Genomic DNA, 27994 nt, shown 5'->3' with positions numbered 1-27994 from the left:
GAGCCACAGCACCACTTCCTGTTTTCTAAGTGGTTTATTGGAGATAAGAGTTCTCATGGACTTTCCTGTTCTGGCTGGCTTTGAACTGTGATCCTCAGATCTCAGCCTCCTGAGTAGCTAGGATTACAGGCATGAGCCACTGGCATGCAGTGTCTTGTGAATTTTTTTTGGACCAGGCTGTCCTGAAACTGCAGGTAGCTAGGATGATTGGCATGAGCCTTATACCAGTTTCCTATACAATTTTTAGAGTAGAAAGCCATTCTAATTATACCTCTGAGATAAGCATGCTGTGGAATTTTAGCATGTTTTAAAACTGCTTGGCCTGAGTCCCTTCTCCATACTGATAAGAAGTAGACGTGCTTTCACTCCTCCATACCCCCACTGAGGGTCCAGTCTCTCCTTAAATCTGTAATCCTCTAAAATAGCAGAACCCTTGGCGTTTCATTTCCAGAAGTTGTCATTATGGTGAACTGTTGTAGCCAGTAGGCCAGTCTTCACTCTGTCTGTCATATCAGAGATGGGCTGACTTTGTATTGGTCTGGTTGGGCTTTGGGGTGAAGTGTATTCCTGTACATTGTTGATTAACTCTACTGATGGGAACCACCAATATTGTTGTCTCTTTCCTGGCCCTCTGGACTTGGTCACTTCTCAAGTCTTACTACTTCTGCTCCTGCTGGGCCTTGTAAAGCATCCACACCTTTATTGGTTGTACTAGTGTAGGTCTTCAGTCTTCTTGACAGAACTTGCTGTTGTGGCCTTTTTCCCTTTGGGAGAAGTGTGAACTCTGACCTCAAATGCCCATAATTTTCCCCTTCAGCTACATAATGTGACCAAGTGTGCTTGCTGGTCATTGGACACACAAATGTCTTAAGAAATGTGTCTGTGATGCTGTTCCATTCCCACAAATACAGTGGAGGTTCCCCAAAAAGCACACACAGACATTGCCTAGGTTCCTTCTTCACAGAGTCCTAGCCTTGTTATTTTTTAATCCAATCTGACTTATTTTCACTGCGACTCAGATGCTTTACAATAATATATGTAGGAAATGGAAAGACTTGGAAAAAATTATATTAAGTGAAGTAAGCCAGGCCCAAAGAAACATAGGTCCCATGGTTTCCCTTATTTGCAATATCTAGTATATGTATGAGTCAAGCGGAAAAGGTCAGATAATGTGATGTCAGGAAAATGAACCCTTAGATATGTATTTTAATGTTTTTTTCTTTCATGCATGTGTTTCTAACGCATTTATAAGATTATCTCTTTGTTGCTTTGTATGTCCCTCCCCCACAGTATAACCCCTGCTTTCACTATATTTGATGTCAGTATAACTTGTGGAGGAGATGGGGGAAAACCAGTTGTTTAAGGATACAGGTGGACCTGTTGCAACAATGAGAAGTACAAGTTGTCATGTCCAAAACGAGCTTTACAACGTCGGTGTGGGGAGGGGGGGAAGGAGAAGGATTGGGATTGGGGGGGAGGGTGAGGGGGGAGGCTGGGAAGGGATGTGAAGGGTAAACCAAAGGAGGAGGCTGCAATGCTTGGTAAGAAATGTATGCATTATCCTGCCCATGTAATTGTAACTCCTCTGTACAGTATGTTCACAAATAAAATAAAATTAAATTAAAAAAAATAAAACAAAACAAAAAATAATATATGTAGGAATATAGATGCTGTCTGCTTCATAGCTTTGCTGTGAAGGGCTCAGAACTATACCGCAGGAACTATTAGCTGTAGTTAGTGTTACTGATTACTTTTCTTCTACCTGTGTCTGTCAAAATTCTGTATATCCTTGCCCAAGTAAGTTTTTCTAATGTTCCCCAACTTCAAGTAATCCTATCCATCCATCCATGCATGTACCCAACTTTCCGTGGTTTAAAAGTTTTAGTATTTGCTTGAATATTTGCTATGTATAAGACATAAGAAATGCAAAACCTAATGCAAAAACTTTCCTCTAGGAACTTAGAATATGATATGAGAGATCAGAGAAGTATAAAATATTCATTCACTGAGTAAAGGTTTGTTGAGCAATAGTATAGGATCCAGAAATTGTATGTTGTTTTTGAGTTCTCAGCGTGATGTCATGGTTAGTGACTTTAACTTTGGTTAAACATTAGAATTTGAATACCTTAAGCAAAGCATGATTAAAGTGTTTGAAGAATGTGGAGAAGAGTTTATCTTATAGAGGGATCAGGGAAGGCTTTCTAGAAAAGGCTTTCTTGCAAGATGGGTGGACTTCCATCTCTGATGAAGCATTCCTGGTCTTGCTGCCCTGGACTACGGCCAGAGGTAGACTGCAGGGTTTTCATGACTATGCACTTGTTAAAAGCAAAGACAGTGTTCACTTCATTTTAGAGTTCCTGGTACTTGCTCCATCCCAGTTGTGCTCATAGACCATGCCCAGTAGAAAATGATGACAGATTAGGGACAGATTAGGTAACTTAAAGGGACATTGTAACTTGATGATTCTTTATTACTGTGAAGCAATCAAACTTCACAGTAATAAAAATGAAGACATTTGTTAAACTGAAAGTGAGATCTTTTGGGTGTTATTTTATAACTCTTAATCGTAGGAGTAATTTGAGTTTTCAAAACTTCCCAACAGCTTTAATTCTGACTTTCTCCTTGTAGCAGGGAGCAAGGACCAACCCCAGTGGAGAGAAAGAAGAAAGGAAAAAGGAAAAGTGAAACCACATTGGAGAGTTTAGAGCTGGACCAGGGCCTGCGGAACTCGTCCCTGCGGAGTACTGAGGAGTCCACTGAGTCTGCAGACAGCCAGGTACAGCTGGCACGGGGAGCCTGCTGGTGGCTACAGCTGCTAGATGGCTAGTGCTCTTCTATGCCTGTCTCCAGCCTGGGCTGGGCTTGTTCTGTCGGGTGAGCAGCTAGATCATATGCAGGCTGTTTCTCTAGCTTGATTCGATACCTAACAACTTCTCAGATTTTTAGAGGTGTCTACTTCCTTCTTTTAAAGTATCTTATTTGCCTTCTGAAGAAGTTGATGTGGAAAAATGAGGTAAGCTAGACCAGGGAAGACTCAGGGGAATGTTTTGCCGTGGTTTGTAATGTATTGCTCAGAGTGTTAGGCCAGTGTCCACCGGGACACCTTCATAATCCCAGGTGCTGGAAAAGTGAGGGAAGTTTTCCTTATGCCAGAACAGTAAAGATGTGGAAACAAGGAACATTGAGTTCATTTCCTAATGTGTGCCAAGGTGTGTGCCCATGCATTGGTAGGGATTTTCTCCTTAAGTTTAGGTAACTGTTCATAGAGATGAATTCTAACATTTGGACGTGCTATTCCTTTGATATCCACAGGAGTTTATCTGTCTGTGGTGCTACAAGGAGGTCATTTAGAGTAAGATTGACCTTTCAGGATTATCTGGACACCGTTCAGTTTTTCATTGATCTCCACTGTAGGAAGGTTGTCAGCTTATAAAAATCATGGTATTCATTTCCTGTAAACTGGGGCTAGTGGCTGTTAAGTATCCAGATTAGTAGGAGAATAAGCACATTGCCTTGAGAGGATCTGACGAGGAGTCGCATGTTTAGAGGATGGTGATCTGTCTGTGGATATGGGGGAGGAGTTAACTATTAAGATGTGACAAGGTGAAGAACTATTAAGGTGTGACAAGGTGGGAATGTGGAGAGATGCTTGGGGGTTATCTTTTAGGGAATAATAGGGTGATATTTTGCTTAGATTTACTTTTTAAAGTTGAAATATGTGACACTGTGCTAGCTTGTAAAAATAGTTCCTTGAGATGGATTCTGCTGCTTGTGTATAAGGAGTGTGTAGAGGCAAACTGTGTACTCTTTGATGTGAGGAAAAGTCACTGCACCTCTGTGTTGATGTTGTCTCTAAATGGGCTGATTGACTACTGACAAATTCTTAAATGGTGATTTGTTGTTTGTCACACTTTTGCCATCTTTACATTTCAAACAGTTAAGAAATCCCCAAAGGAAGTCTTAATAAAATTGGTATATTTGTAAATATTTGCAGTAAATATGGTGAATTCAAGCAAAGTAATTAAATAACAACTTTGTCCTAAACTCTGAGCTTATAGTTCATGCTAGTGTAGACCTCAGAAATGGAGTTCTTCACATCCCTCTTGTATAGGAATTGAAGGCTACTGCAGAAAAAGGAAGAATATCACTGCCAGCGGTAAAGCACACCTCACTGGTCTCTTGAGGCAGTTCCTTCTTCTTAGTGGATCTCAGGGGTTTGGAGATTGGTCTTTTATTCTCTCCCCACTCAGCCAGGTACCATACCATCTGAGTGAATTTAGTTCTTAAGAGAGTCATGTTTAAGAGATTCTTTCTGTAAGGTGAGAAAGCTCTGCTTGCCATATTAGTAAGTATATATTAGGCTAGTTTTGTGCAAGCTTTTGCCTTTGAGTTCGAGCTGCTCTGATGGGTGTGTTTGTCCTGCAGAAGCGACGCTCAGGAAGGCAAGTGAAGCGCAGAAAATACAACGAGGACCTAGACTTCAAAGTGGTGGATGATGATGGGGAAACAATCGCGGTTCTTGGAGCTGGCCGAACATCTGCACTCTCGGCTTCTACACTGGCATGGCAGGCTGAGGTATGGCTTTTGCATCAGGGTCCTGACCTTGGAGTTCTTCTGTAACTTTTGATAAAGCATACATTACATCATCTTAACTTCTGCAGGCAACCTTTGGATGACTTCCTGTTACTTAGCATAACATTCAGGCTTGCTGTTCTCAACAGCACCCTCTGATCACACCCTTTCCCTCTCCCACCAGAGCCATTTTAGATCAGTTTGTTTTCCTTCTCATTTTTTGCCACCAAAAAAGCTAGTCCTCTTTTAATGAATTACCCATTTTCTCCCACCTGTACTGTTGCTTCTGCTTGGGGTTGGTTACACAGCTGCTTTACCCTAGGTTCACTTTCACCTAAAACAGTGTCTCCTTAGGGTGGTCTTCCCTGCCTCCTTTGTCTGAACAGATAGCTCTCTCATCACACTAGCTCTCTGCTTCAGCTCCTTGAAGTCCCCTCGTGGCACTTAACTACAATCTGTAGTTGTAGCTACTGTGCCTGATCTCTGGTTTTGTCTTGTTCCTCATTAGAGTACAAAAGTTTTCTATGAACTAAATACTTGTTCAGAGAATTAACTAAACTAACAGTTACAGGTGGAACTTTGATTCAGCTAAAGTATTTTGAGAATCTCTACAAGGGGAGGCCGCGGGGTACACGGATGAGAAAATATGGTTCTTCCGTCACAGAGCTTTGTTTAGTAGAAAGGACACATGGCTGTATTGATACTGTGATTAGTGCAGCCCTGGAAATACTGCTTGATACAAAGGCCACAGCAGAGGAGTGTGGAGAAGACCTAGGAGGGACATTTCCTGAACAGCACCATAGTACTGTTTGCCAAAGGACGAGCATGAGTAGTGTGACCAGTGGAAGAACACAGGTGGGTACTGGGGTGTGATTTGAGGAGTGATGGGCTGTGAGGGCTGAGAGGTAGGAAGACGCACACTGTCCACTGAGATAGATGTACAGCCTTTGTAATGTCAGTGGAACAGGAGTAGAAGGCTTCATAGCATGTTTGGTTTTAGCAGTTGTCATTGACAACCTTGTTAGGAGTTGGTATACAGAAGTACAAGATAAAAAAGGTTGAATGTTGAAAAGGAGGAGGTCTGTGCTAAAGAGTTCTAGAGAAGAAATGAAAGGCAAAAGGCAGCAGCAGGCTGTGCGGGTAGGAAGGACATCATTGCCAGTAGCACATTCGGGGACACAGACTGTGTGTTGTTTTAGAGCCTCTGTCACTTACTTGGCAGAATTTACTCAGTATACCAAGTGGCAGCTCAGATACCTGACTCTCCTGGACATTCATATGTATCACAGAGACTTCTTGATCATTTTCTTATCATTTCACATATTCTCTCATTGTCTTTGTGTGGAAAGGAGCAAGGAGTGGAACAGGGGTTATTGTCTCCACTTAACCCAGAGTGATCCAGAGACAGTTAATCAGTAACTAATACAGAAGAGCTGATTTCATACCTCTGCTGAAGGTTATAGAACTAATGAATATAATACTTAATAGGGAGTAACAATGTGATGTATTACGATTGCAGTACTTTTCAAACAAATAGCTAAAACTGTCATGGGGTGCTAAGAATGTGATACTTTATAATTGGTTTTCTTTCCTTAAGGATTTTATGGTTGATTTGCTAGTTAAAACACTACAAGAGATTTTATTTTCTCCTGGTAGCCATTTAGACTAAGCTATTTACCATATTTCAGATGTTGTTATGACTTCTCCCCTGGTACTTGAGGAGCAGCAATAGCTGTTCTGACAGAAATAATTGAGGAAATTTTATGTATCTTTATCAAGGCTCTCTTTCCTTCTAAGGCAGGGCTGGGGAACCTTTTTCTGCCAAGAGCCATTTGAATATTTATTAGCATCATTCATGGGCCATATACCAATTTATCGATACAGGCAGATGGGCTATATAGGGCAGCTGATTAAAAGCTTAAGTGTCTGTCCCATTGTATACCAAATGATTTTTACCTTACATGGCTTACCAGTCAGACATTTATTATAGTAATACTGAGGATTGAACCCACGCCTTCCTCAGACTAGGCCAGCACTCCACCACGAGAGCCATACCTTCTGCCCTTTTGTTTGTGTTCCGGTTCTGATCCTCCTATAGCTGCCAAGTGGAGAGGATTAGGGGCGTGTGCCAGCATGGTTAGCTATCACTTACCCTTCTTTTTTTCAAACTGATGTCAGTGCCTGGATCACAGAAAGACTTTCACAGTTCCGTGGTACACTTAAAATGTATAGACTTTGACATAACTCTGGTTTTGACAGTTTGGTAGTTGGTATGTTTGTTACTTTTTAGAACAAAAAGACTTGAGTCTGAATGAGGCTTCAGTTCATGGTGCTCTCCTGTGCTCAACTGTGTTATTATTGCTTTTGGTACCCTCTTTATCTGGTCTTTTCTCTTGCCTGACATGCTGAGCTCCCTGCCCATCCTTTGTGCTCCAGGAGCATGTGTATATTTAACCCTGTCATTGTCCTGCTATTGTTCTTTGAATACCTGCCAATTGTTGTCACCTCCGAAACCAGGAGCTGTTCTTTGGTTGATGGTGTATATTTTATATTTAGCCCCAAGAACCATTTAGATGAAACCACTCTTAGCTACTTTCTCTTATGTTTTGTAATGTTCCTGTTGTCATTGTGTGTATACCCGAAGTCCGGATAACTGGAACTTTTATTCCACTCAGACATTCTGGTTCTTAGTGCCTCTGCCATACTGTATTGAGGACTAGTCTTAATTAATTTCTGAATCAGATTGGAAGCTTGTGCAAGAGAGGCACCGGTGTTTAATTTTTCATAATTTTTACTTAGTATAGGTAGAATTTTATTACGTAGTAGCTAACATAAAGATTTGCACTTAGTTGTTGTACTTATGTATTTACTTAATGAAGGATTAAGATAGATTTAAGCCCATTATGTACATTTTTTAATACCCAGATTAGGAAGGCAAGAAAAATACTTAAAAGTTTTTCCCAGACTCTTATTTTCTTCATTTTCTTACACTGGAATTAGTTTTCCCATTGAGTCGTCTTCTTCTCAGTTCCTTCTGCTGTTTGGCATTGCTGTGCTTTTGTACCAGGCGGCCACAGCCACTTGGGCCCTTCATCTTTAGGCTCCTATCCACAGCCATATTTGATGGTTTCCTATCTTCATTGGGTTTCTCTTCAGATTGTTTCCTCTGAGTATGTCCTTGGTCTTTGCTGCCATCCTCTGTGCTGAGGCCAGTGTTCAGACCACTACAGCACACTGTTCTGTAGTTCCCTGCTACAGGTCTCTGCTTTTTCTAATCTGGTACTAGACTAATTCCCCAGACTACCAGAGGAATCTCTCAGTGTCTTACGCACAAATCTGAGGTGGCTACTAACTGCTGTATTGTAGAGAATTCAGGTCTGCTTTTTTCCCTCCTTAACCTTAACCTCCATCTATTTCCCGTCATTGTTGATGCTTTTACTCTAATATGACAAGTTTCTACTCTGTATTCTGGATATGAACTTTTTAGGCTCTTAATGGTGTTCAGTTTCCTTTTGTCCTTGCTCTTTTGTGAGCCATCATTCATTAAGGCCCACAAAACCTCACCTACTCTGTGAAATCCAAACTATTCTTACTTTCTGAACTCTCGTTGACTTGTAGTTATGGTCATACTATTAGCATTTAGGACATTCTAAGACAGAGATGCTTACTGTGCCTTCCCTGGATGAGTGTGAGCCCCTTAATCCCAGCACTCTGCATCACTTCTGAACCTTCCATGGTACCCAGTGAATAACCTATTGCTGTAAAAACCCATGTGCTTTCCTTAGACCTCTTCTCTGGTTAGCTAAATAGAAGTATAAGAAGTAGTTAGTTGAGATTGGGGGTGAATAGGATTTTAAGATTTTGAGAATTTCCTCTAAGGATAAAAATTTTAAATCATATGAATCTCTGACATATAAGCAAATGAATTAAAATGGTCTTTTTGAAGGATAATTTGAGAAAATTCCAAGTGGTTAAGAACAGATGGTTGTTATGGAAGTGTGTTTGGCAGGCAGATTTAGTTTATATAAACTGTGTGTATCTGTATACACTGAATGTTTATACACACAGGATTGTGCTTATGCGCAATCTCTGTTTAGGGAAAGGAATCCTGCTTTTCCAGTTTGCTTTCTACTTGGATGTGTAGTTTAGTGGTGCTACTTCCTGTTCCTTTCTTTAAGATAGAATTTTTTAAAAAACAACGTTCTGCTCTCAATGGTTTTTTTGTTATGTTTTTTAAGTCAGTTTCTTTTGTTTTTGAGACAAGAGTTTCAGTATATAGCCCAGGTTACTGTGTTGCCTAGACTGGCCTTGAACCCAAAATTCTCTTGACTCAGCTTTGTTTTTGCAAACATCTAAATGAGATGATGGGCCAGAGGGCCAAAGGTAGAAATAGCTAGGGAGAGGCTTAGCAGTAAGCCTCATTTAAAAAAAAAAAAAATCATTGTCAGTAGCAACAAATGCTAGGAAAAGGACATGGATGCATGGAATTCAAGGGTGGTGGTTGCAGTTTTCAATAAGGTGGGCTGCGTTGCCTGTATTGAGTGGAGAATTTAAAAAGTTCAAAGGAGAAGTCATGTAGGGAGGGGAAAGAGCATTTCAAGTAGAGAGAATGATCTATGCCTTGACCCTGATGTGGAATCATGCCTACTATCTGACAGATAAGGAGACTTGAAAGGTAGCAGAGGAGGTACATACAGACCTGTTGTTTTGTTTTATGCTAGGTTTTTTGTTTTGTTTTTGTTTTTGGGTCTGGTCATGGGGCCTGAACTCTGGGCCTGGGCGCTATCCCTCAGCTCTTTAGCTCAAGGCTAGCACTCTACCACTTGAGCCACAGCACTACTTCTGGCTTTTTTCTTTTTGCTTATGTGGTGCTGAGGAATGGAACCCAGGGCTTCATGCATGCAAGGCAAGTACTCTACCACTGAGCCACCTTCCCAGCCCCTAGGTTTTTTGTTTTTTTTGGGTCCGGTCATGGGGCCTGAACTCTGGGCCTGGGTGTTGTCCCTCAGCTCTTCAGCTCAAGGCTAGCACTCTACCACTTGAGCCACAGCACCACTTCCGGCTTTTTTCATTTTGCTTATGTGGTGCTGAGGAATTGAACCCAGGGCCTCAGGCATGCAAGGCAAGCACTCTACCACTGAGCCATCTTCTCAGCCTCTAGGTTTTTTTTGTTGTTGTTGTTTTTGTGGTAGTACTGAAGTTTGCATTCAGAGTTCATACCTGCTAGGCAGATGCTCATATTTCTTGACCAAATATCCAACTGGCCCTCCTTTTTTCTGGTTACTTTTTAAGATACGATCTTGCTTTTTTTCCTCCAGGCCTGTCTGGACCACAGTCTTCCTATTTATAGTTGATATCTTCCTATTTATAGTTGGGATGACAGGCATGCTTCACCTTGGGTTTTACTCTGAGTTAAAGAGAAATTTTTGGTAAAGCAGTATGAGTGACTTGGTAAAAGAGTCAGTCTGGATGTTGTGTTGAGAATAAACTAGTGAGATAAGAATAGAAGCAGGAGTCTATTGTATTCTGGTTCAGAGGCTCTTGGGACTAATCTGAGTAGAAACCAAGGTGACGGGGATCAGGGTGAAGCAGTATAGAAGGTGAGAAGCAGGCTGGCTTCTGGACATACTTGGAAGGACAACTCCACAAGGTTTCTTGGCCAGGTAGATATGAGTTATGGAAAGAAAAAGTCAAGTTTTACACAAGGAATTTTTATTTGATTACCTGAAAAGATAGTTTCTTTTAACTAAGGAACAGACTAGGCAGAGGGAGCAGAAGAAAGGGGAGGGGTTTTAAATATGAGATAGCTCATAATGTCCAAATGGAGATGTCAAAAAAAAAAAACCAAGTATAGGAGTCCACCATCATGGTCCACCATCATATATCTAAGCCAGATATATAAACTTGGCAGACATCATGAGGGAGGCAGTACTTAAAATTATGAGACAGGATGAGGTCACCCAGAGAATGATTATAGACAGAAAAGAAACTCAAAAGGTAGATTCTATATACCTCCACATATAGTTAATATTGGAAGATTTACCCTACCAAGTAGTAAGTTCTAGCAAGCCATTCATTTTTCAACTACAAGAAAAAGAACAAGTTGCAAAAAAAAAAAAATATGTATTTTAAGACATCTGATATCTATGAAAACAACAAGAATTAGATGAACTAAAATTGCAGATAGTGAAGAGCCTGGGTCAGCTGACAGCTCAGCTGTTTTCTTCTTTGGAGACATTTCTCCGTTCTAGGAACACATGCTATGTAGTTGATATATGTGAAAATAACATAGTGAGCCCTATTAAAAATTGTTTTTTTAAATAGGAGTAGGAGCCAGGCGCCGGTGGCTCACACCTGTAATCCAGCTACTATGGAGGCTGAGATCTGAGGATCACAGTTCAGAGCCAACCAGAACAGGAAAGTCCATGAGAACTCTTATCTCTAATTAACTTTAATAGAAGTAGTAGCTGGGTGCCGGTGGCTCATGCATGTAATCCAGCTACTTAGGAGGCTGAGATCTGAGGTTCGCAGTTCATAGTCAGCTCAGGCAGGAAAGTCCATGAGACTCTTATCTCCAATTAACCGCAAGAAAACCAGAAGTGGCACTGTGGTTCAAGTGGTAGAGTGCTAGCCTTGAGCTGAAGAGCTCAGGGATAGCACCCAGGCCCAGAGTTCAAACCCCATGACCTACCAAAAAAAAAAAAAAAAGGAAGTAGGAGGATGGAATAATATAGGATATGAGTTTAATTGAATATCATCAAAGAGTATTATGTGTACGTATGGCAATAACACAGTGAAACCCCTTTGTGCAATTAGTATATACTAATATACACATTCATTACATACTTTTGGAATTAGCTAAATTTCTGTAATAAAGACTATACAACTTGCCTATAATCCTACCTGTTTGAAAGGCTGAGCTCAAGAGGAGGCCAACCTAGGCAGAAAAGCCTCCATGGAAGACATAGTGATGGATACCTGCTATCTTAAGTTACATGTGGGGCTGAGATCAGGAGGAGGACTGTTCCAGGACAACCCAGGCAGAAAAAAATCTGTGGGACTCCATCTCCACAGAGGGGAGCTGGATTCTGGTATGTGCCATTCCAGCAACAGAAAACTTCAAGCAGGCAGATTGTGGCACAGTCGGGTGAGAATTAAAACCCTGTCTCAAATATAACTAATTAAAAAAAAAACACACACACACACACATCAGGGCTCAGCAAGCACAAGGCCCTGAGTTAAAATCCCATTACTGCCTAAAATAAAAAAGAATGGATTGGATAAAGAAATAGTGGTGTATTTTCTTGTTTACTTTCTTGTTCATGAAGAGTAATACTAAATAAACTTAACTATGATAGTAGAAGTTTTGATGGTGGTTACTTCTATGAGCTCACAAGATCTTCCAGAATGTTTGAAAGATTATATAACCTGAACTTGGGTGGTAGTTATGTAAGTGTGAGTGTATATTAGAAAGATATGCACTTGAGATTTGGTATTCATAGGCCATATTTTTAAAATTTATTGCTGTAAGACTGCTGTATAAACATAATAATTGCTCAGTAAATTAGTGTAGAATTGAACTTTAGGGGGAAATGGCCTCATATTATCATTTCTCTTGGTGTAGGCACCTGTTCTTTTCCTTACTATCCACTTGGGTAGTTGCATCTTTGTTGTTGTGCTGTTTGTGAAAGAGCACCAAAGGTCATCTAGCTTTCCCCTTCTGTTAGTATCCACACAGGATAATGTCTTGAGTGCGTAAAGATGGCCAAGTCTTCTCAATTCGATGACCTAGTCACAATAGTTAGTTGTCACTAGTTGTGGCCTCTATTTTAGCATGTTTCCTTATATCTTTTCCTCTTCTTTTGTTTTTGTTTTTGTCGGTCATGGGGCTTGAACTCTGGGCCTGGGCGCTGTCCCTCAGCTCTTCAGCCCAAGGCAAGCGCTCTACCACTTGAGCTACAGCACCAGTTCCGGTTTTCTAGTGGTTTATTGGAGATAGGAGTGTCACGGTCTTTCCTGCCTGGGCTGGCTTTGAACCACGATCCTTAGATCTCAGCCTCCTGAGTAGCTAGGATTACAGGCATGAGCCACCGGCGCTCAGTTTCTCTTCTTAATTTTCAACAAAATCTACTGGATGCCCATTTTTGCCTGGCATTTTCTAAGGAAATAGCTATGACAGTGAATCAAAGGATCCCGCCCTCAGTAGGTTTACATTGCAAAACATAGTGAACAGTGAACTGCCTTCTTCTCTTTTCCTTACCTTTGCAGACACAAATCCTTAGGCAGAAAAACAGAAGTTTAGTTCATGGTGCCACCCCTTTCTTTTCTGTTCACTTGCAGTCTTGTTGGGCTTTGAGAAGAGACCGGCCATTTGGGGTTGGTTTTGACATGGCACCTAGCATGGTGCCATGTGTCTGGAGGAGTGTCGTAAATATTTGTAACCTTTGAAAGCATCTGTCTATGCCCATTTGCTAATTTCCATAATTCTTTCCTGCCATATGCCCTTTGCTTTGCTTTTCTCTCTCTCTCTTTTCCAACTTCTGGGAAAAGCTTGATTTAAGATCTTAAGAAATATGTTTTCTTGGTTTTCTTCCCCAGCCCTCCCTTGGCAGTACTAGAATTTGAACCCCAAGGCTTTGTTCTTGGTAGGCAGGTGCTCTACCATTGGAGTCATGCCCCAAGCCTTTTTATTTATTTATTTATTTTTGCCTTAGTTATTTTCAGAAAAGGTCTTGCACTTTCTCTTTGGGCCACACTAAATCAAGGATTTTTCTACATAAGGCCTCCTGGGTAGCTGAGATCACTAATATGAAGCATCTCACTTTTTGTTGAGAGAAGAGCTTGCTAATCTTTTCTTGGGCTGGTTGCAAAACATGATTCGCTGGATCGCTGCCTTTCATATAGCTGGGATTAGTGTAAGCCACCATCCCCAGCAAAAGTACAATATTTTCTTTATTCCCACCACTTAGCTAGGCACTAGTGGCTCACATCTATATAGCTACTTGGGAGGCTGAGATCTAAGGATTGAGGTTCAAAGCCAACCTGGACGGGGTAGTCTGTGAGACTCTTACCTTCAGTTAACCAGCAGAAAGCTGAAAGGTGGAAGAGCAGCTCAAGTGGTAGAGTGCCAGTCTTGAGTGAAAAAGCCAAGTAGAGCAACAGGCCTTGAATTCAAGCCCCTACTTCAATACCAGAACACCTCCTCCCCTCGCCCGCCTCATTGTTAAGGTTTTAGAACAGTTGAGCCCTAGACCGAGGAAACTGGGGTAATATGCAGCACAGATCATCCTTCTAGACCACTCCTACTAGGAACCTGGAACAGTAAATTTGGTAATGTTTTTTTCATATAGTGTTTTTAAGTGTCATATTTTGATAGGACTAGAAGGTTTTAGTGCATGTGAAACTGCTAAAATTAAACTACTCAGAGTCCTGAAATAGTTTTAAACATGGGAGTGTTTTTTGCCAGGTGCTGATAGCACATGCTTATAATCCTAGCTATCCCCATGATCCAGAGGATCATGGTTTGAAGTCAGCCTCAGGTAGAACAGTACATGAGATTCTATCTCCAAAATAACAGCAAAAGTATGGGGCTGAAGGTGTGTCTCAAATGGTAGTATGCTAGCCATGAGCAAGCAAGCTGAGCTATTATAAGGCCCTTGAGTTCAGGCCCAGCCCCCACCCTCCAAAAAAAGTGTTATTTGACTCAGTATAAGAATGTCATTTTTCACACAGCTTTTTTTTTTTTGCCAGTCCTAGGGCTTGAACTCAGAACCTGAGCACTGTCCCTGAGCCTTTTTGTGTTCAAGGCTAGTGCTCTACTAGTTGAGCCACAGCTCTACTTCTGGCTTTTTCTGAGTAGTTTATTGGAGATACGTGTCTCACGGTCTTTTCTGCCTGGTCTTCTGACTGCGATCCTCAGATCTCAGCTGTGATTTCAGAGTAGAAATTTTGATGAGTGCGGTAGGAAAAATGATTCAGTTGGGATTCATAGTCAAGGATAAATGAAAAACAGCCACTTCTACGTACACAAGTCGTGACAATATAGTTCAATAGAAAGGAATTAAATAGTTTGTGGGCAGTGCTTACTGTTCAAGAAACATTTCATACTATATTTTACCCTCCCAGTAACCTAGTGAGGTCTGTATTTTACCACCATTTGCAAACTAGTAGGTAACAGTTGACTTGCCCAAAGTCAGTAACTGATAGGTATTAGAGAAGTGGGACTTTTGTGATTCTAAGGCCTGAAGATCCTTTTCTGAAGATTTTTTCTATTTTGTTTTACTGAAAATTAAAATAGAGCAAGTTTTATAGCAAAGGGAAGACCCAGAACCAACTTTAGTAATGCTAACAGCAGCCCTGAGATTGAGTCTAGAAAGCAGAATGGCTTTTGCTCATGTCATAGGAATGTGCCCCGAGGTTAGAACCCATCTCCTTGAATTCTAGCTTTGCAAAATGAGATCTTTTTAGAGTCTTTAGTACTCAAAGGTGGGGTTTTGAATGAAGCAGTAGCTACTACAGTACAGATTAAGTGTCTCTAATAGAAAAATCCTTAATCCAAGATACTCTGAAATTTGATATCTTTTAAATACCAATATGATACACAAGCCTTGGATTTCAGGATTAAGGATACCCAATGGGTAATCTGTGCTAGTCTTCCAAAATCTGAAAGGCTGGTATTTCACACAAGGTGTACCCAACCTGTTATTCTCTCAATCTCCATTGCTCCAATGGTTTTTTTTCCCCCCCTTTTAACCTATGTCTCTCTTAATCTAGGAGCCTCCAGAAGATGATGCAAACATCATCGAGAAGATCCTGGCATCCAAGACCGTCCAGGAGGTCAGTGGCTTCTATTTGTGGCTTTTTGTCCCAACATAGCTTTGATCCTCTGGAAGAGGTATTTGGCTAGAGAAAATAAAATGGTCCCTCTTGTCCTGAGTGAGAGCGTGGGGGAAATATTTGTCCACAGTCAATACTTACTTTTACCCTCATGAGGATTTTAGGACATAAAGCTTTTAAATATCTCAAGTGGCTTGAATTGATCATTTTCCCATTGTGATCCTAGTTTTTCAGTAGTCATCATTGGGAGCAGAGTGCTGATGGCTCACACCTGTAATCCTACCTATTCAGGAGTCTGTGATCTGAAGAAATTGGTTCGAAGCCAGCTTGGACAGACAAATCTGAGATTTTTATCTCCAGTTAGCTAGCAAAAAGTTGGAAATGAGGTGTGGAACAAGTGGTAGAGCTCCAGCCTTGAATAAAAATGTCAGGCAAGAGCATGTGGCCCTAAGTTCGAGCTCCATTACTAGTTAGCACACATTTTTAGAAATCATCAAGGGCCAAGAGGAGAAATTGGATAGAGTCCTAGTGGAAACATGGAAGTTTTCTTTATACATCTCAGGGCTATAGGAAAGCTCTAGGGAAAATTCCTTGAGCAACAGAATGTGCTGGTGTGAGAGCATAGGTTAATCTTTATTTCCAGTTTTTTTTTCTTTTTGAGGGGGGCAGGGCAGGTAATGTCTGTGCGTTGCCAGTCCTGGGGCTTGAACTAGGGGGTAGGTACTGTCCATGAGCTCTTTTGCTCATGGTTGGAGCTCTACCACTTGAGCCACAACTCCACTTAATGTCTTTTGATTGGCTAATGGGAGATAAGAATCTCATGGATTTTTCCTGCCCATGCTGGCTTTAAATCACATTCCTCAGATCTTAGACCTCCTGTGTAGCTAGGGTTACATGTGTGAGCCACCTGAACCTGGCAGTTAACAGGATTTTGTGAAAGAAACCCTCACATTGTTTCAGGATAGAAGGTATTGGAGGAAGCCAGCAAACCATGAAGTTACTTGTACACCAGGCTGTGGTCCTGACATTTCTTAGAACCCTGGGCCAGGTTGGGTTTATCAGCTGAGTACTATACTTCCTTGGGCCTTGAAAGGATTCCAGTACGAGGTCTAACCAACCCACACACTGGCTGTACATTCAGCCTATGAAAAACTTGATCAATAGCTTGTTAGGAAAAGACCTGGAAAAATGAAGACATCTTCAAGAAATCTTGAATAAAGTGAGGCAAAAGTGTTGATTGTTTTCTTTTAGCATCTAAATGTGATCTGCCTTGGATCTAGAATGCTAACTTGTTGCTTTGGTTACAGGTTCACCCTGGAGAGCCTCCATTCGACCTAGAGCTATTCTACGTTAAGTATAGAAATTTGTACGTCTATTTAATATATGTACTGGGGATTTTACATGAATGAAACCTTAACACTTCATTGTCTTCTATACATTCAGCAACTGGCATCTGTGGGTCAAGCCATAGAGGCCTCAAGTTCAGCTTAGACAGTCATGTTCAATTTGAGCTGCACATAGAATTACCTGGAGGGCTTTTTAAAACTACTGAAGTCCTTTCTTCATTCAAGACCAGTTGACTCAGAGCCAGAGTGGGCCCCAAGGATTTATGTGTTTAAAACCTCTCTAGGGTAAAAAGCCACTGTCCTGTGGTGTTCCCTCTTGTGCTCTTCACAATGTATATTTGGTACCCTGCCCGTATCTGCCCCTCCTGCTGTGGAGAGCTAGTTTCTGTGGAAGCAGCAGGATGAGTTGCTTGCCGATTTTTGTGGTTTTGCATTTTGCATGGTTTCTTGTTGCCCTTAAGGGCAAGGACCTTCTAAGCACAGTCTCCAGCAGTTTTATAACAGACCACTAGCTACTTCCATGTAAGCGGGTCCCCCTACTTTTGAAACCCTAAAGCTCAGTCATTGGCTAGTCGTGTGCTTGTCTCACAATTTGTATGTCTTTGGATAGTTCCTACTTACATTGTAAATGGGCCACAATGGAAGAGCTGGAAAAGGATCCTCGCATCGCACAGAAGATCAAGCGCTTTAGGAATAAGCAAGCCCAGATGAAGCACATTTTTACAGAGGTGAAGCAATATATACTTATTTGATGGCTACTTTTTTTGCAGCATTAAGTACTGGGTTAAAGTTTCTAAGGCCAAAGTGAAGTCCTATACAGGTCTGTTGCTCAGATCACATCCATAGATTTTGTGCTGCTCTGCGGCCAATGTAGTCCAGATTTAAAGCAAAGAAAATCATTTGTCTACCAAGGTAGACATCTTCCCCTTCTTCAACACCTGAGAAGCTAGGATTACAGGTGTGTGCCACTACACTTTTGAAGAAAATAAAATAACCTTTGAAGAACAGACGCAAGAAAAATTAGTCTAAATTGGGTGCCCGTCATAGCTCATGTCTGTAATTCTCATTCAGGATGCTGACATTTGGGGATCATGGCCAGCCCACAGAAAGTCTGTGAGCCTCTAATCTTCAATCAGCCACCAAAAATTCAGAAGTGGAGCTGTGGCTCAAGTGGTAGAGCACCAGCCTTGAGCACAAAAGCTCTGAGATAGTACCCCAGCTCTGAGTTCAAGTACTAGAGCTGGTGCCAAAAAAAGAAAAAGAAAAAAAAAAATCTTAAAATGTAGTTACTAATTCTCAAGTGCATCTAGATGTCATCAAATTATAGGAAATTGTTCATATGCTTAGCAATTTAATATTTGCATTGTTACCTCTTTTAGTGATTAAAAATTATTATGGAATAATGTCAGTAAATCCTCTTGTCTAGTGTGTTTGTACTCCAGGAGTTTGTATTGTGGTGGGAAGAAAAGGACTTTAAGAAGATTGGCATATATTGTAAATTTAACAGTGAATAGTAATGGAGATAGTTTCTGTAACACTGTCTTTGATCTTGACCTAGTTGACATTTTTGTTAGTAACTTGGGAAGAAACTGTTTTTATGACAGAAGCTATAACTGGGCTTTGGGTTGATCATCTTCATGAAGGAGACCCAGCTGACTTAAAATCCTGACTCCTTCTGAAAATGAAGTCTTTCCAAACTGTCTGGTGCTCCAAGAGAAACTGGCAAAGTCCAGGTTTGCCTGGACAGGTTGAGATGAGTAAAATAGGAAAATGAAATTCCAACATAGGAATTTATATTTAAGAATCTCGACAATTCTGAAGCAAAGAAAATGATTAGATAACAGCTCTAGGGAGGAAAATTGCTGACAGTATCATTATCTGTTGGCTTATTGCATGCCAAGGCATACCAATCCTAGACTATCTTGCAAAAAAAATAGAGTCCTGGTAGGCCTGTTTTTTTTTGGGGGAGGGGGGTTCCTCATTTGGGTACTCCATGAGGGACTCACTCCGCAAAGGTAGAAGTGGACTACATGTTGGTTAGCACCTGGGCACTGGGTCTGGTTGCTGGGGCCTCCTCAAAGTGTGTGTGCATACACAGCATAAACTCCTGTAAACCCAGACTCCTGTGTATAAGAAGTGAAGCTCCTTATATAGCAGCCTGCAGAATACCTACAATTGAATACCTACAATACAACAATACCTGTTGTTTTTGTCAGCATTACTGAGATACCATTGGGGGGGGAAATATTTAAGAGGTACAACTTGATGTTTTGATGACTATATATGCTGTGAGATAACTGCCATATTCAAGCTACTTAGTATATCCATCACCCCGCATAATGCCATTTCTTTCCCTCTCCCTTTTCCCTTTTCCCTTCTTAAGATCTACCCTCTTGTGAGATTTCAAGCATACACTGTAGTGTATTTTTTCTTTTTTTTGGTGGGGGGGGGGGGTCCAGTCGTGGGGCCTGAACTCTGGGCCTGGGCGCTGTCCCTTAGCTCTTCAGCTCAAGGTTAGTGCTCTACCACTTGAGCCACAGCGCCACATCCGGCTTTTTTTCTTTTTGCTTATGTGGTGCTGAGGAATCGAACCCAGGGCCTCAGCCATGCAAGGCAAGCGCTCTACCACTGAGCCACCTTCCCAGCCCCTATAATGTATTTTTGACGGTCATCACCATGCTATACATTGGATCTCCAGAACATTCTCCTTATATAACTGAAATTTTGTAACTTTGACTAGCATTTCCCTACCTGCCTTCCCCTAGAAGCCACTGTTGTACTTAACACTCTGCCTCGATGAGCTTGGTTGTTTCACATTCCACACATGAGGGAAATTACTCAGTATTTGTTTTTCTGTGCCTGGCTTATTTCACTTAGCATGATGCCTTCCATATTCGTCTATACTTACCATGTTGTTGGAAAATAGGATTTACTTTTTAAAGTCTGAATAGTATTCCTCTGTGTGTGTATACATATCTATGTACATACTATCACACTGAAAAAGCCTCCATATCTTAGACATTGTGGAGAGTAAATGGCACAGTGTTTATGAGAAGTGCTTAGCATGGTACCTGCTTCATATTCATTGCCAGTATTCCATAAATATTAGCTCTCTGTATCATTCAGGGTCTAGAATCATGACATATGGAGAATAATTGTAAAAACTGGTGTGTGTGTTTTTAGGCAAGGACTCTAACCACTGAGCAACACCCTCAGCCCCACTTGTTTTTGTTCTGTTCTCATTTTTAGTCCAGATAGGAGGTTTTGAAAAGCCAACACAGAAAAAAAAATCAGATTACTTATCACTGCTAAAAGAAGCAGTTCATTCTGAGTGACAGTTACAGGAAGGAACTTAGGCTCTAATGATAGTGGAAATATGGTCCCTGCACTCAGTGCCAACTCGCAGATAATGGCAGCAGGGCTGTGGACAAAAGGAAATAAATGTTTATTTTGCCAAGCAAAATGAGGCCTTGTATATTCTAGTATCTCAAGAAAAATAGTGCAGTCCTACTGGCAAGGGAGAGGGATCAGAACCCAGGAAAATGGGTTTCCAGATGTAGTCTTGTTGGCAGTAATTTAATTCATGTTGATAAAAAAAAAACTTGTGAGATTATTACCACCCAGGAATTAAATCTGAAGGTAAGTTTATTTTTTTAAAAAATGCCGCATAAAGAGTTCCTGCACTGATTAAAAATGCCGCATAAAGAGTTCCTGCACTGAATAAAAATGCCGCATAAAGAGTTTCTGCACTGATTAGTCACCGAGATTGACTAGACCCTGAAAGCACCTTGCTGGGTCCAGGAAGAGCCTTTTAGGTAGGAAAGACTGGCCAGTCAGCCATTTGCCTCACACCACTCTTGTAGACATGGTCAGTACTTAACCTGTCTAATTTCCTATTCCAGAAATGAATTTTGACACCTCTTCATGCCATCAGATCATTTTGAGACATAAATGCACTTACCGTAACTGGGGAGCACACATAAAATATTCCTAAGTGTTGCTTGTTGTCGATTTGTAAATAAACTTTTTTGGGAGCATCATATATATATAACAATAAGTAAGATCTTAAGTGAACATCTCTGAATTTTTTTACAAAATAAACATACTTGTTAACTGTCACCTAAATCAGTAGAATAAACAAATAACCAAGAAACTCCATTCATATCTCTTCCAGTGTTAGCTATTGTTAATAAGAAAGGAAAAAAAATCTAGTTCCAAGTTGCCAAGGGAACTCTATGGTGATTTTTGCTCATTGCTGTAATGACCTGCAGCAGGAAAGGCCTTGCTTAGCCATGATGCAGCCTCAAATAGTTCGATCTGTTAGTGTTGTGGTCTCAAGCAAACCCTTTCTGTCTGCATTTTCTGATAGGATTCAAAGTAAAACCTGAGCCCGACACTGATGGCTCATGCCTATAATCCTAGCTACTCTGGAGGCTGAGATCTGAGGATTGCAGTTCAAAGCCCAGCTGAGCAGGAAAGTCCATGAGACTCTTAGCTCTAGTTAACCACTAAAAAGTGGAAGTGAAGCTGTGTGGTAGAGCACTAGCCTACTGCAAAAAAAACTCAGGGACAGTGCCTATGCCCTGAGTTGAAGCCCCAGACTAACACATACTCAATTTTTTAATTTAAAAAAAAAAAAGTAAAACCCTGTGTTTTAGAACTGAAGGAAGGAAATTATTCTGGTTAACTTTTTCGTCTGTTTGCATTAGCCTGATGAAGACTTGTTCAATCCAGATTATGTGGAAGTGGATCGTATCCTGGAGGTGGCACATACCAAGGATGCAGAAACAGGGGAGGTAGGTGTGTTGCTATTTGCTTGTCCTACAGCATTATCCCTTCTTCCCACATAACTTGTTTTAATACGCAGCCTTTGATTTAATAGTATTTGTATATTGGCACATAGGGTGGTTTCTCAAAGGTTGACCTAATGTGACTGACACTCGTTTCTCTCACTTCCCACCAGGAAGTGACACATTACCTAGTGAAGTGGTGTTCCCTGCCATATGAAGAGAGCACATGGGAGTTAGAGGAAGATGTGGATCCTGCAAAAGTTAAAGAATTTGAATCTCTTCAAGTTCTTCCTGAAATTAAGCATGTGGTAATATATTTACTTACTCATAAGTTTGGCAGTTACGATGCCATTGGCCGGGTTTCTCTGTCACTGCCTCATGAGCCTGAAGTTCAAAGTCTTTTCCTCCCCAAGTTAGTTTTTGCCTGTGTCCTAGTCAGTTTTAGGTCTGACCTTTAGTTTGGTGTGTGTATGGCATTTAAAAACCTTAGAAACTGGACGCTGGTGACTCACACCTATAATCCCGCTACTCAGGAGGCTGAGATCTGAGGATTACGGTTCAAAGCCAGCCTGGGCAGGAAAGTCCATGAGGCTCTTATCTCCAGTTAAACACCAGAAAACCAGAAGTGGTGCTGTGGCTCAAGGTGGTAGAGCTGAGGGACAGTGCCCAGGCTCTAGAGTACAAGTCCCACAACCGGGCTGACATACAAGGGTCACAGTTTGGGCAGAACAATCTGTGAGATTCCATCTCCAAAATAACCACAAAAAGCAGGACCAGAGGCATGGCTAAAATAGTAGCACTCCAGGCAACTTCAAACCCCATTAACCTTTACCACCACCTTCCCCCCACCCCCGAAATAATAAAAGCTAGAAGTTGACTATTTTCATTTGTAACCATAAACATAGCTGTTTTTTGGTTTTGCTTTTGTTTTCAGATCCTAACTTACTAGCTTAGGCATAGAGATGGGATGCCTGCTTTTTGCCACAGGCCATATGACATGTGATGTTAGTTAGTATTGATAGTTATGTTGCTATGAAAAAAGGTAGCTTTACTGAGTTTTGAGTCCTGCCTGCAGGTCTTGGCAGGACCAGATCAGATGATTTCAGGACCTTATTTGGTAGTAGGCTAGGCGTTCCCCACCTCTGGCTTAGGGTTCATCTATAAGGAAGATGACCATGTCTCTCAAAAAAAAAACAAAAAAAAAAAACTTAACAAGTAAAAACTTTGGATAGGAAAGCTCAATACATAAACATTTAAATTTCCCCCCCAAATAAGAAGTTCATTATGGGGCTGGGAAGGTGGCTCAGTGGTAGAGTGCTTACCTCGCATGCATGAGGCCCTGGGTTCAATTCCTCAGCACCACATAAGCAGCCAGAAGTGACTCAAATGGTAGAGCGCTAGCCTTGAGCTGAAGAGCTGAGGGACAGCACTCAGGCCCAGAGTTCAGGCCCCATGACCAAAAAAAAAAAAAAAATTTGCTGTAATTCTAACTGAAATTCTAGTGGGATTTTAAAAGAATTTGACAAATTAATCCTAAAGTTACAGATTAGTAAATAAGATAGATTATAATCATTATTTCAGAAACTTAATTCTCTCACTAGATATTTGGCTACAGTAATTAAAGTAGTTCAATTGCTGTAATAGGAAAACAAGCCAATGGAAAAGATGGAAGAATCCAGATATACACCTTATAGATCACTTGGAATTTAACATGTAAGAATGTGGCTTCTCATTTTGGTATAGAGAAAATTAATTACTTTCAGAAGTGATGTTTCCTATGGAAATACAAAGTGGTAAGACTGCCTCTATTTTAAAGAGGATTTCAAGAGTTTACTGTTTTGATGATTATGCATATTTTTCCTGCCTTTTGTGCTGCTTTTAGAAATCAGTGAAAACAATCTTTGGCCCAGTGTACTTTCCTGAGCTGATATTGTAGGCCCAAGGAAATAAAAGAAATTCTGTTTGTAGAAATAAAAATCAACCTGACTAATATTAGCTTATCAGCCAATTAAAATGTAGTAATTTTAAATATAAGAAACTCAGAAATCGACTGGGGGGTGGAGGGGGGAGGCTGGGAAGGGATGTGAAGGGTAAACAAAGGAGGAGGCTGCAATGCTTGGTAAGAAATGTACGCATTATCCTGCCCATGTAATTGTAACCCCTCTGTACAGTATGTTCACAAATAAAATAAAATAAATTTAAAAAAAAAAAAAAAAGAAACTCAGAAATCTTGGTAAAGTAATAAAAGACTTATCAAGATTTTAGACAGGTCTATTTCTCACTTACAGGTCTTAAACTGTTCTTAAATCTGTAGAAATGGTAGAAAATGACAATCCATTATTCAGAATATAATTATTGCAATTTGAAACCAGTCTCAGCATCGTGTGAGATTTTGCCTCATTGTGCATAATTATCTGTGTCAAGTTTCTAACATTCCAGTCTCTGAACTGTGTTATTGTTTTCTTCCTAGGAGCGGCCTGCTTCAGACTCCTGGCAGAAGCTCGAGAAGTCTCGGGAATATAAGAACAGTAACCAGCTCCGGGAATACCAACTGGAGGGAATGAACTGGCTTCTTTTTAATTGGTATAACAGGTGAGGAGCCAGAAGCAGCTGAAATGTTTACAGTTGGAAGCATATTGTTCCCTTAAGCCTAGAAAACTTAAAGTAAAAGTAGCCTTAACAGAGGGAAGAGAGTAGCACAGCCCCCAATTTAGGGTCATGCCAAGACTACCTTTATGTCAGATGGTTTTCCAACTCAAAGGAGAAGTTATCACCGACTATATGCCTAGGGTAGGATGGGGCCTGGGGTAAGAATCTAATCAAAAGGTTATGATAACTTAGATGCAACAAAAAACAAAAGATCCTGGAAGTTTGTCCAAGTCCTTACCGTCTCCATGCCCACAAATCTACAAAAAAGGTTCTATGAGAAGATGCTTCTACCAGGCACTAGTGGCTTATACCTATAACCCTAGCTACCCAGGACAGCTGAGATCTGAGGATCATGATTCAAAGCTAATCACCAAATAAAACTAGAGTTGTAGCTCAAATGGTAGAACACTAGCCTTGAGCTGAAAAAGTTCAGGGATAGCACTGATTCAAGCCCAGGCCCAAAGAAACAAAGAGAGTGAGGGAGATGGGTAGAGAGGGAAGGAAGAAGGAAGGAAGGAGAAACAAAATGCTTCTGGATTCTAGAGTATACTCTGCTAACATTGGTAAGTCATATATGTAGTATATTTAACCTATAAAACTCTTTAATTTCTTTGGTTCCTGGTTCCTATCACACTATAACTGAACTTATATAATTGATTCACATTCAGATTTTCTTAACACTTGAGATTATAACTTGTAGTGATTTTTTTTTTTCTAATACAATAGCATGTTGTAATGAAAAACCCACCTAGATGAGACTTTGGAGAGCCACTTACTCATGGTGTGACCAAGAGTGTGGCTCACCCAAGTAATTCAGGTCTTGGGTTGCCATCTGAACTGTGAAGGAAGAGGTCAGAGGGTGGTTACATGCCTTGCAAGGCCACAGCTCTGGTGTCTAGTCTGTGATGCTGGGTCTCCGCTGCAGGGACTTTATTGTATGGGCTAAAAATTGTCCTGTGATAACACGCAAACAATAGGCATTTTATTTTTACCTTGGTTTCTAGGAAGTGTCTCAGTTATAAACACTTAGTTTGTCTTAGTTTTGAGGTATTTTTTTCTCCTTGTCTTATAATTGTTAGTTTATATTTTAATCAGCTTATTTCATCACTTTTCTCTAAGTTGGCCGGTTATATTATGGTAAAGCCTTCATTGGGATAACCTTATCCATTAGAGCATTTTAGCTGTCACTAATCTTAGAAGTTTCTAATGAATTATGGACATTTCTTACCCTCTGCAGAAAAAACTGTATTTTGGCTGATGAGATGGGCCTAGGGAAAACCATCCAGTCCATCACGTTCCTTTCAGAAATATTCCTCAGGGGAATCCATGGCCCTTTCCTCATCATTGCCCCTCTCTCAACCATCACTAACTGGGAGCGGGAATTCCGGACATGGACTGAGATGAATGCCATTGTGTACCACGGCAGTCAGATCAGCAGGCAGATGATCCAGCAGTATGAAATGGTGTACAGAGATGCACAGGTGAGCTGCACGTGAATCTCAAAGACCCCTGGGCTTCTTGGGCTCAGAACAGCCTTTTCTGACACTTGAAGAGTTTTCAAGCTCTGTCCCCTGGGTTACTGTTGGCTTAACTTGTAGAGTCCTGTGATTTCTTACTGTTCCTTTGTGATTGGTTTTAATTTAATATAAAACACAGGATGGAAGGACATGCTTGCTTTGTTTGCTGAGATACACCAGAGGTTTTTTTAGGACACTGAAAACTTGGCTTAGTGGTTGGTTTATGAAGTTACCTTTATATGCAAATTTTATTTAAATTACACGCTCAGTAAAAGAAGTGAGAAGAATTAATGTATAGCAGTTAGATTCCCAGCCAGGGTATTTGGAGAGGAACTGAACACATTGGACAGAGAAAGGTAAAAACAGGATTCATATTAAAAACACAATAGAACTTTTTAAAAAGATTTTGTTACATATAATCACATACTGAGTACAGTATTACTTGTCCTAGGTACTAAATTTTTATAATTGAAAAAAAAATGACCCCAAGCAGAGGAAAGACAATGTGCTCTCCCCCAAGGCTCCATACACAGTAGAGACACTTGAAAGAACTTTCAGGTGTACTCTAATCCAGCTCTACTTCTGAAATGTGACAGCTCAAAAGCAAAGGTCTTATCTAGTAAACACTTGTCCCAGGTTCATCAAGATGACTACGTCCAGTCTGTATTATTAGAACCTGAGTTGTAAGGTAAAATTCAGTTAACTGAAAAGTAGCAGAGGATTTCCTTGGATAGTCTGGCTATAGGCATCTGGCTAGACAGTCATCTGGCTGGGGATGATGCGAGAATCTCCTCCATCTGCTTCCTGACCATTGCAGTTAATAAATGAGAAGCTAATCTTTCTCACCTCTGTGGGGACACTTGTTCTCGTACTTGTTTCATCAATAGTGGGAGGCCTCTTGTCTGATTAGCTGGCTTCTCCTTCCCATTCCCTGCCTTTCTCACATGTAGAAAAGCAGTGCATGTTGGGATCTCACCTAGGCCTTAGCAGTAAATTCTTCTGCCCTTTCTAATCCAGCAGAATTCAGTAGCCATGGTGTAAAGCTCTGCCTCCGGTTATGTCATCCTCAGGGAAATCCCCTTTCAGGAGTCTTCAAGTTCCATGTCGTCATTACAACGTTTGAGATGATCCTGGCAGATTGCCCAGAACTGAAGAAGATTCACTGGAGCTGTGTGATAATTGATGAGGCTCACAGGTTGAAGAATAGGAACTGCAAACTTCTAGAGGGACTGAAGCTCATGGCGCTGGTGAGAATGGGTCAGCTTTTAACATAAATAGGTTCCTTCTGTTCCCAATGCAGAGAACATTCTGTAGCCATTCAAATGTGAAGAACTTACTTGCCCATAGTCCTTTTCACCAGAGATTGACTCCAAGCAGGACTCGGGGAACTCTGAAAACCAAGACATTTTGACCTGGAAATGTAAGGTGTTGCCGTTTGGTTTGCTTTCTGGTTACTGCCTTTTAACACTGCTACCTTAGGACAGTACCCAGAATGTGGTGGGTTGCTACTTACAGATTCTGAGTGAATGAACTTTAGTGATCGTGAAATTGCTGCTGAACTCAATATGAAAGGAATGTTGATCTGTTAATGAGTATACTCCTGTGAAGTGCTGGCACCTTGGCTTTTCGTTAAAGCAGGATAGAATTGCCTCCGATTGAGCCCAGAGTCCCCGACTTAATTTTCCCCAGTAAAATGTATTCTTGTGTGCCTGAAACACTTTTCATCATATCCTTGTCATCTATGCAGGAACATAAAGTGCTGCTCACTGGAACACCCTTGCAGAACTCGGTGGAAGAACTCTTTAGTTTGCTGAATTTTCTGGAGCCATCACAGTTTCCTTCAGAGACTGCTTTCTTGGAGGAGTTTGGAGATCTGAAAACAGAAGAACAGGTAATAAGGGGCTGAAGGATCAAGGAGACATGATGGTTACCTTTATGCCAGGGAAAAAGAAGTCATGGAGAATTGAGCAAGTTTCCTCATCTGGTAAAATGATTAGTGTGTCTTTTATGTTGTGGTTTTCTTTATGTTGGACAGGGCTCACCCAATTATTAGTTGCTGCAGAGCATAGATGAGTTAGCATCCACTGTATCTTAGGTTAACATTAGGCCTGCTTCACTGAGCTCCCTTGTACGTTTGAGACCTCAGGAACATGGTACTTCCTTCTTCTTCCCTCATCCCTCATTCTTTCTCATAATCTGCAACAAATTCTCTGTCTTAACTGTTGCACAGTGCACTGGGAATGAGAAAAAGAAGGCACTTGTGTGCCTAAAGTAGTTGTCTAAG

The 27994-nt window shown here is 40.9% G+C and overlaps 1 protein-coding gene across 2 annotated transcripts in view; it reads left to right on the top strand.

Moving 5' to 3' along the window:
- Chd6 (chromodomain helicase DNA binding protein 6) overlaps nucleotides 1-27994 on the top strand; it is a 148064-nt gene that overhangs the window by 59223 nt on the left and 60847 nt on the right. For both annotated transcript variants that reach the window (XM_042694304.1, XM_042694303.1), the window contains exons 4-14: nucleotides 2629-2776; nucleotides 4426-4575; nucleotides 15346-15408; nucleotides 16716-16774; nucleotides 17365-17482; nucleotides 21464-21550; nucleotides 21718-21852; nucleotides 24015-24136; nucleotides 25431-25674; nucleotides 26781-26957; nucleotides 27458-27601. In XM_042694304.1, coding sequence (XP_042550238.1) covers nucleotides 2629-2776; nucleotides 4426-4575; nucleotides 15346-15408; nucleotides 16716-16774; nucleotides 17365-17482; nucleotides 21464-21550; nucleotides 21718-21852; nucleotides 24015-24136; nucleotides 25431-25674; nucleotides 26781-26957; nucleotides 27458-27601 — 1447 coding nt within the window. The remainder of the gene's footprint in view (nucleotides 1-2628; nucleotides 2777-4425; nucleotides 4576-15345; nucleotides 15409-16715; nucleotides 16775-17364; nucleotides 17483-21463; nucleotides 21551-21717; nucleotides 21853-24014; nucleotides 24137-25430; nucleotides 25675-26780; nucleotides 26958-27457; nucleotides 27602-27994) is intronic.

The sequence above is a fragment of the Dipodomys spectabilis genome, unplaced genomic scaffold (assembly GCF_019054845.1).
Source record: "Dipodomys spectabilis isolate Male_0828 unplaced genomic scaffold, ASM1905484v1 ptg000175l, whole genome shotgun sequence".
Taxonomy (NCBI): Eukaryota; Metazoa; Chordata; class Mammalia; order Rodentia; family Heteromyidae; genus Dipodomys; species Dipodomys spectabilis.
This window is presented reverse-complemented; position numbering and strand designations above follow the sequence as displayed.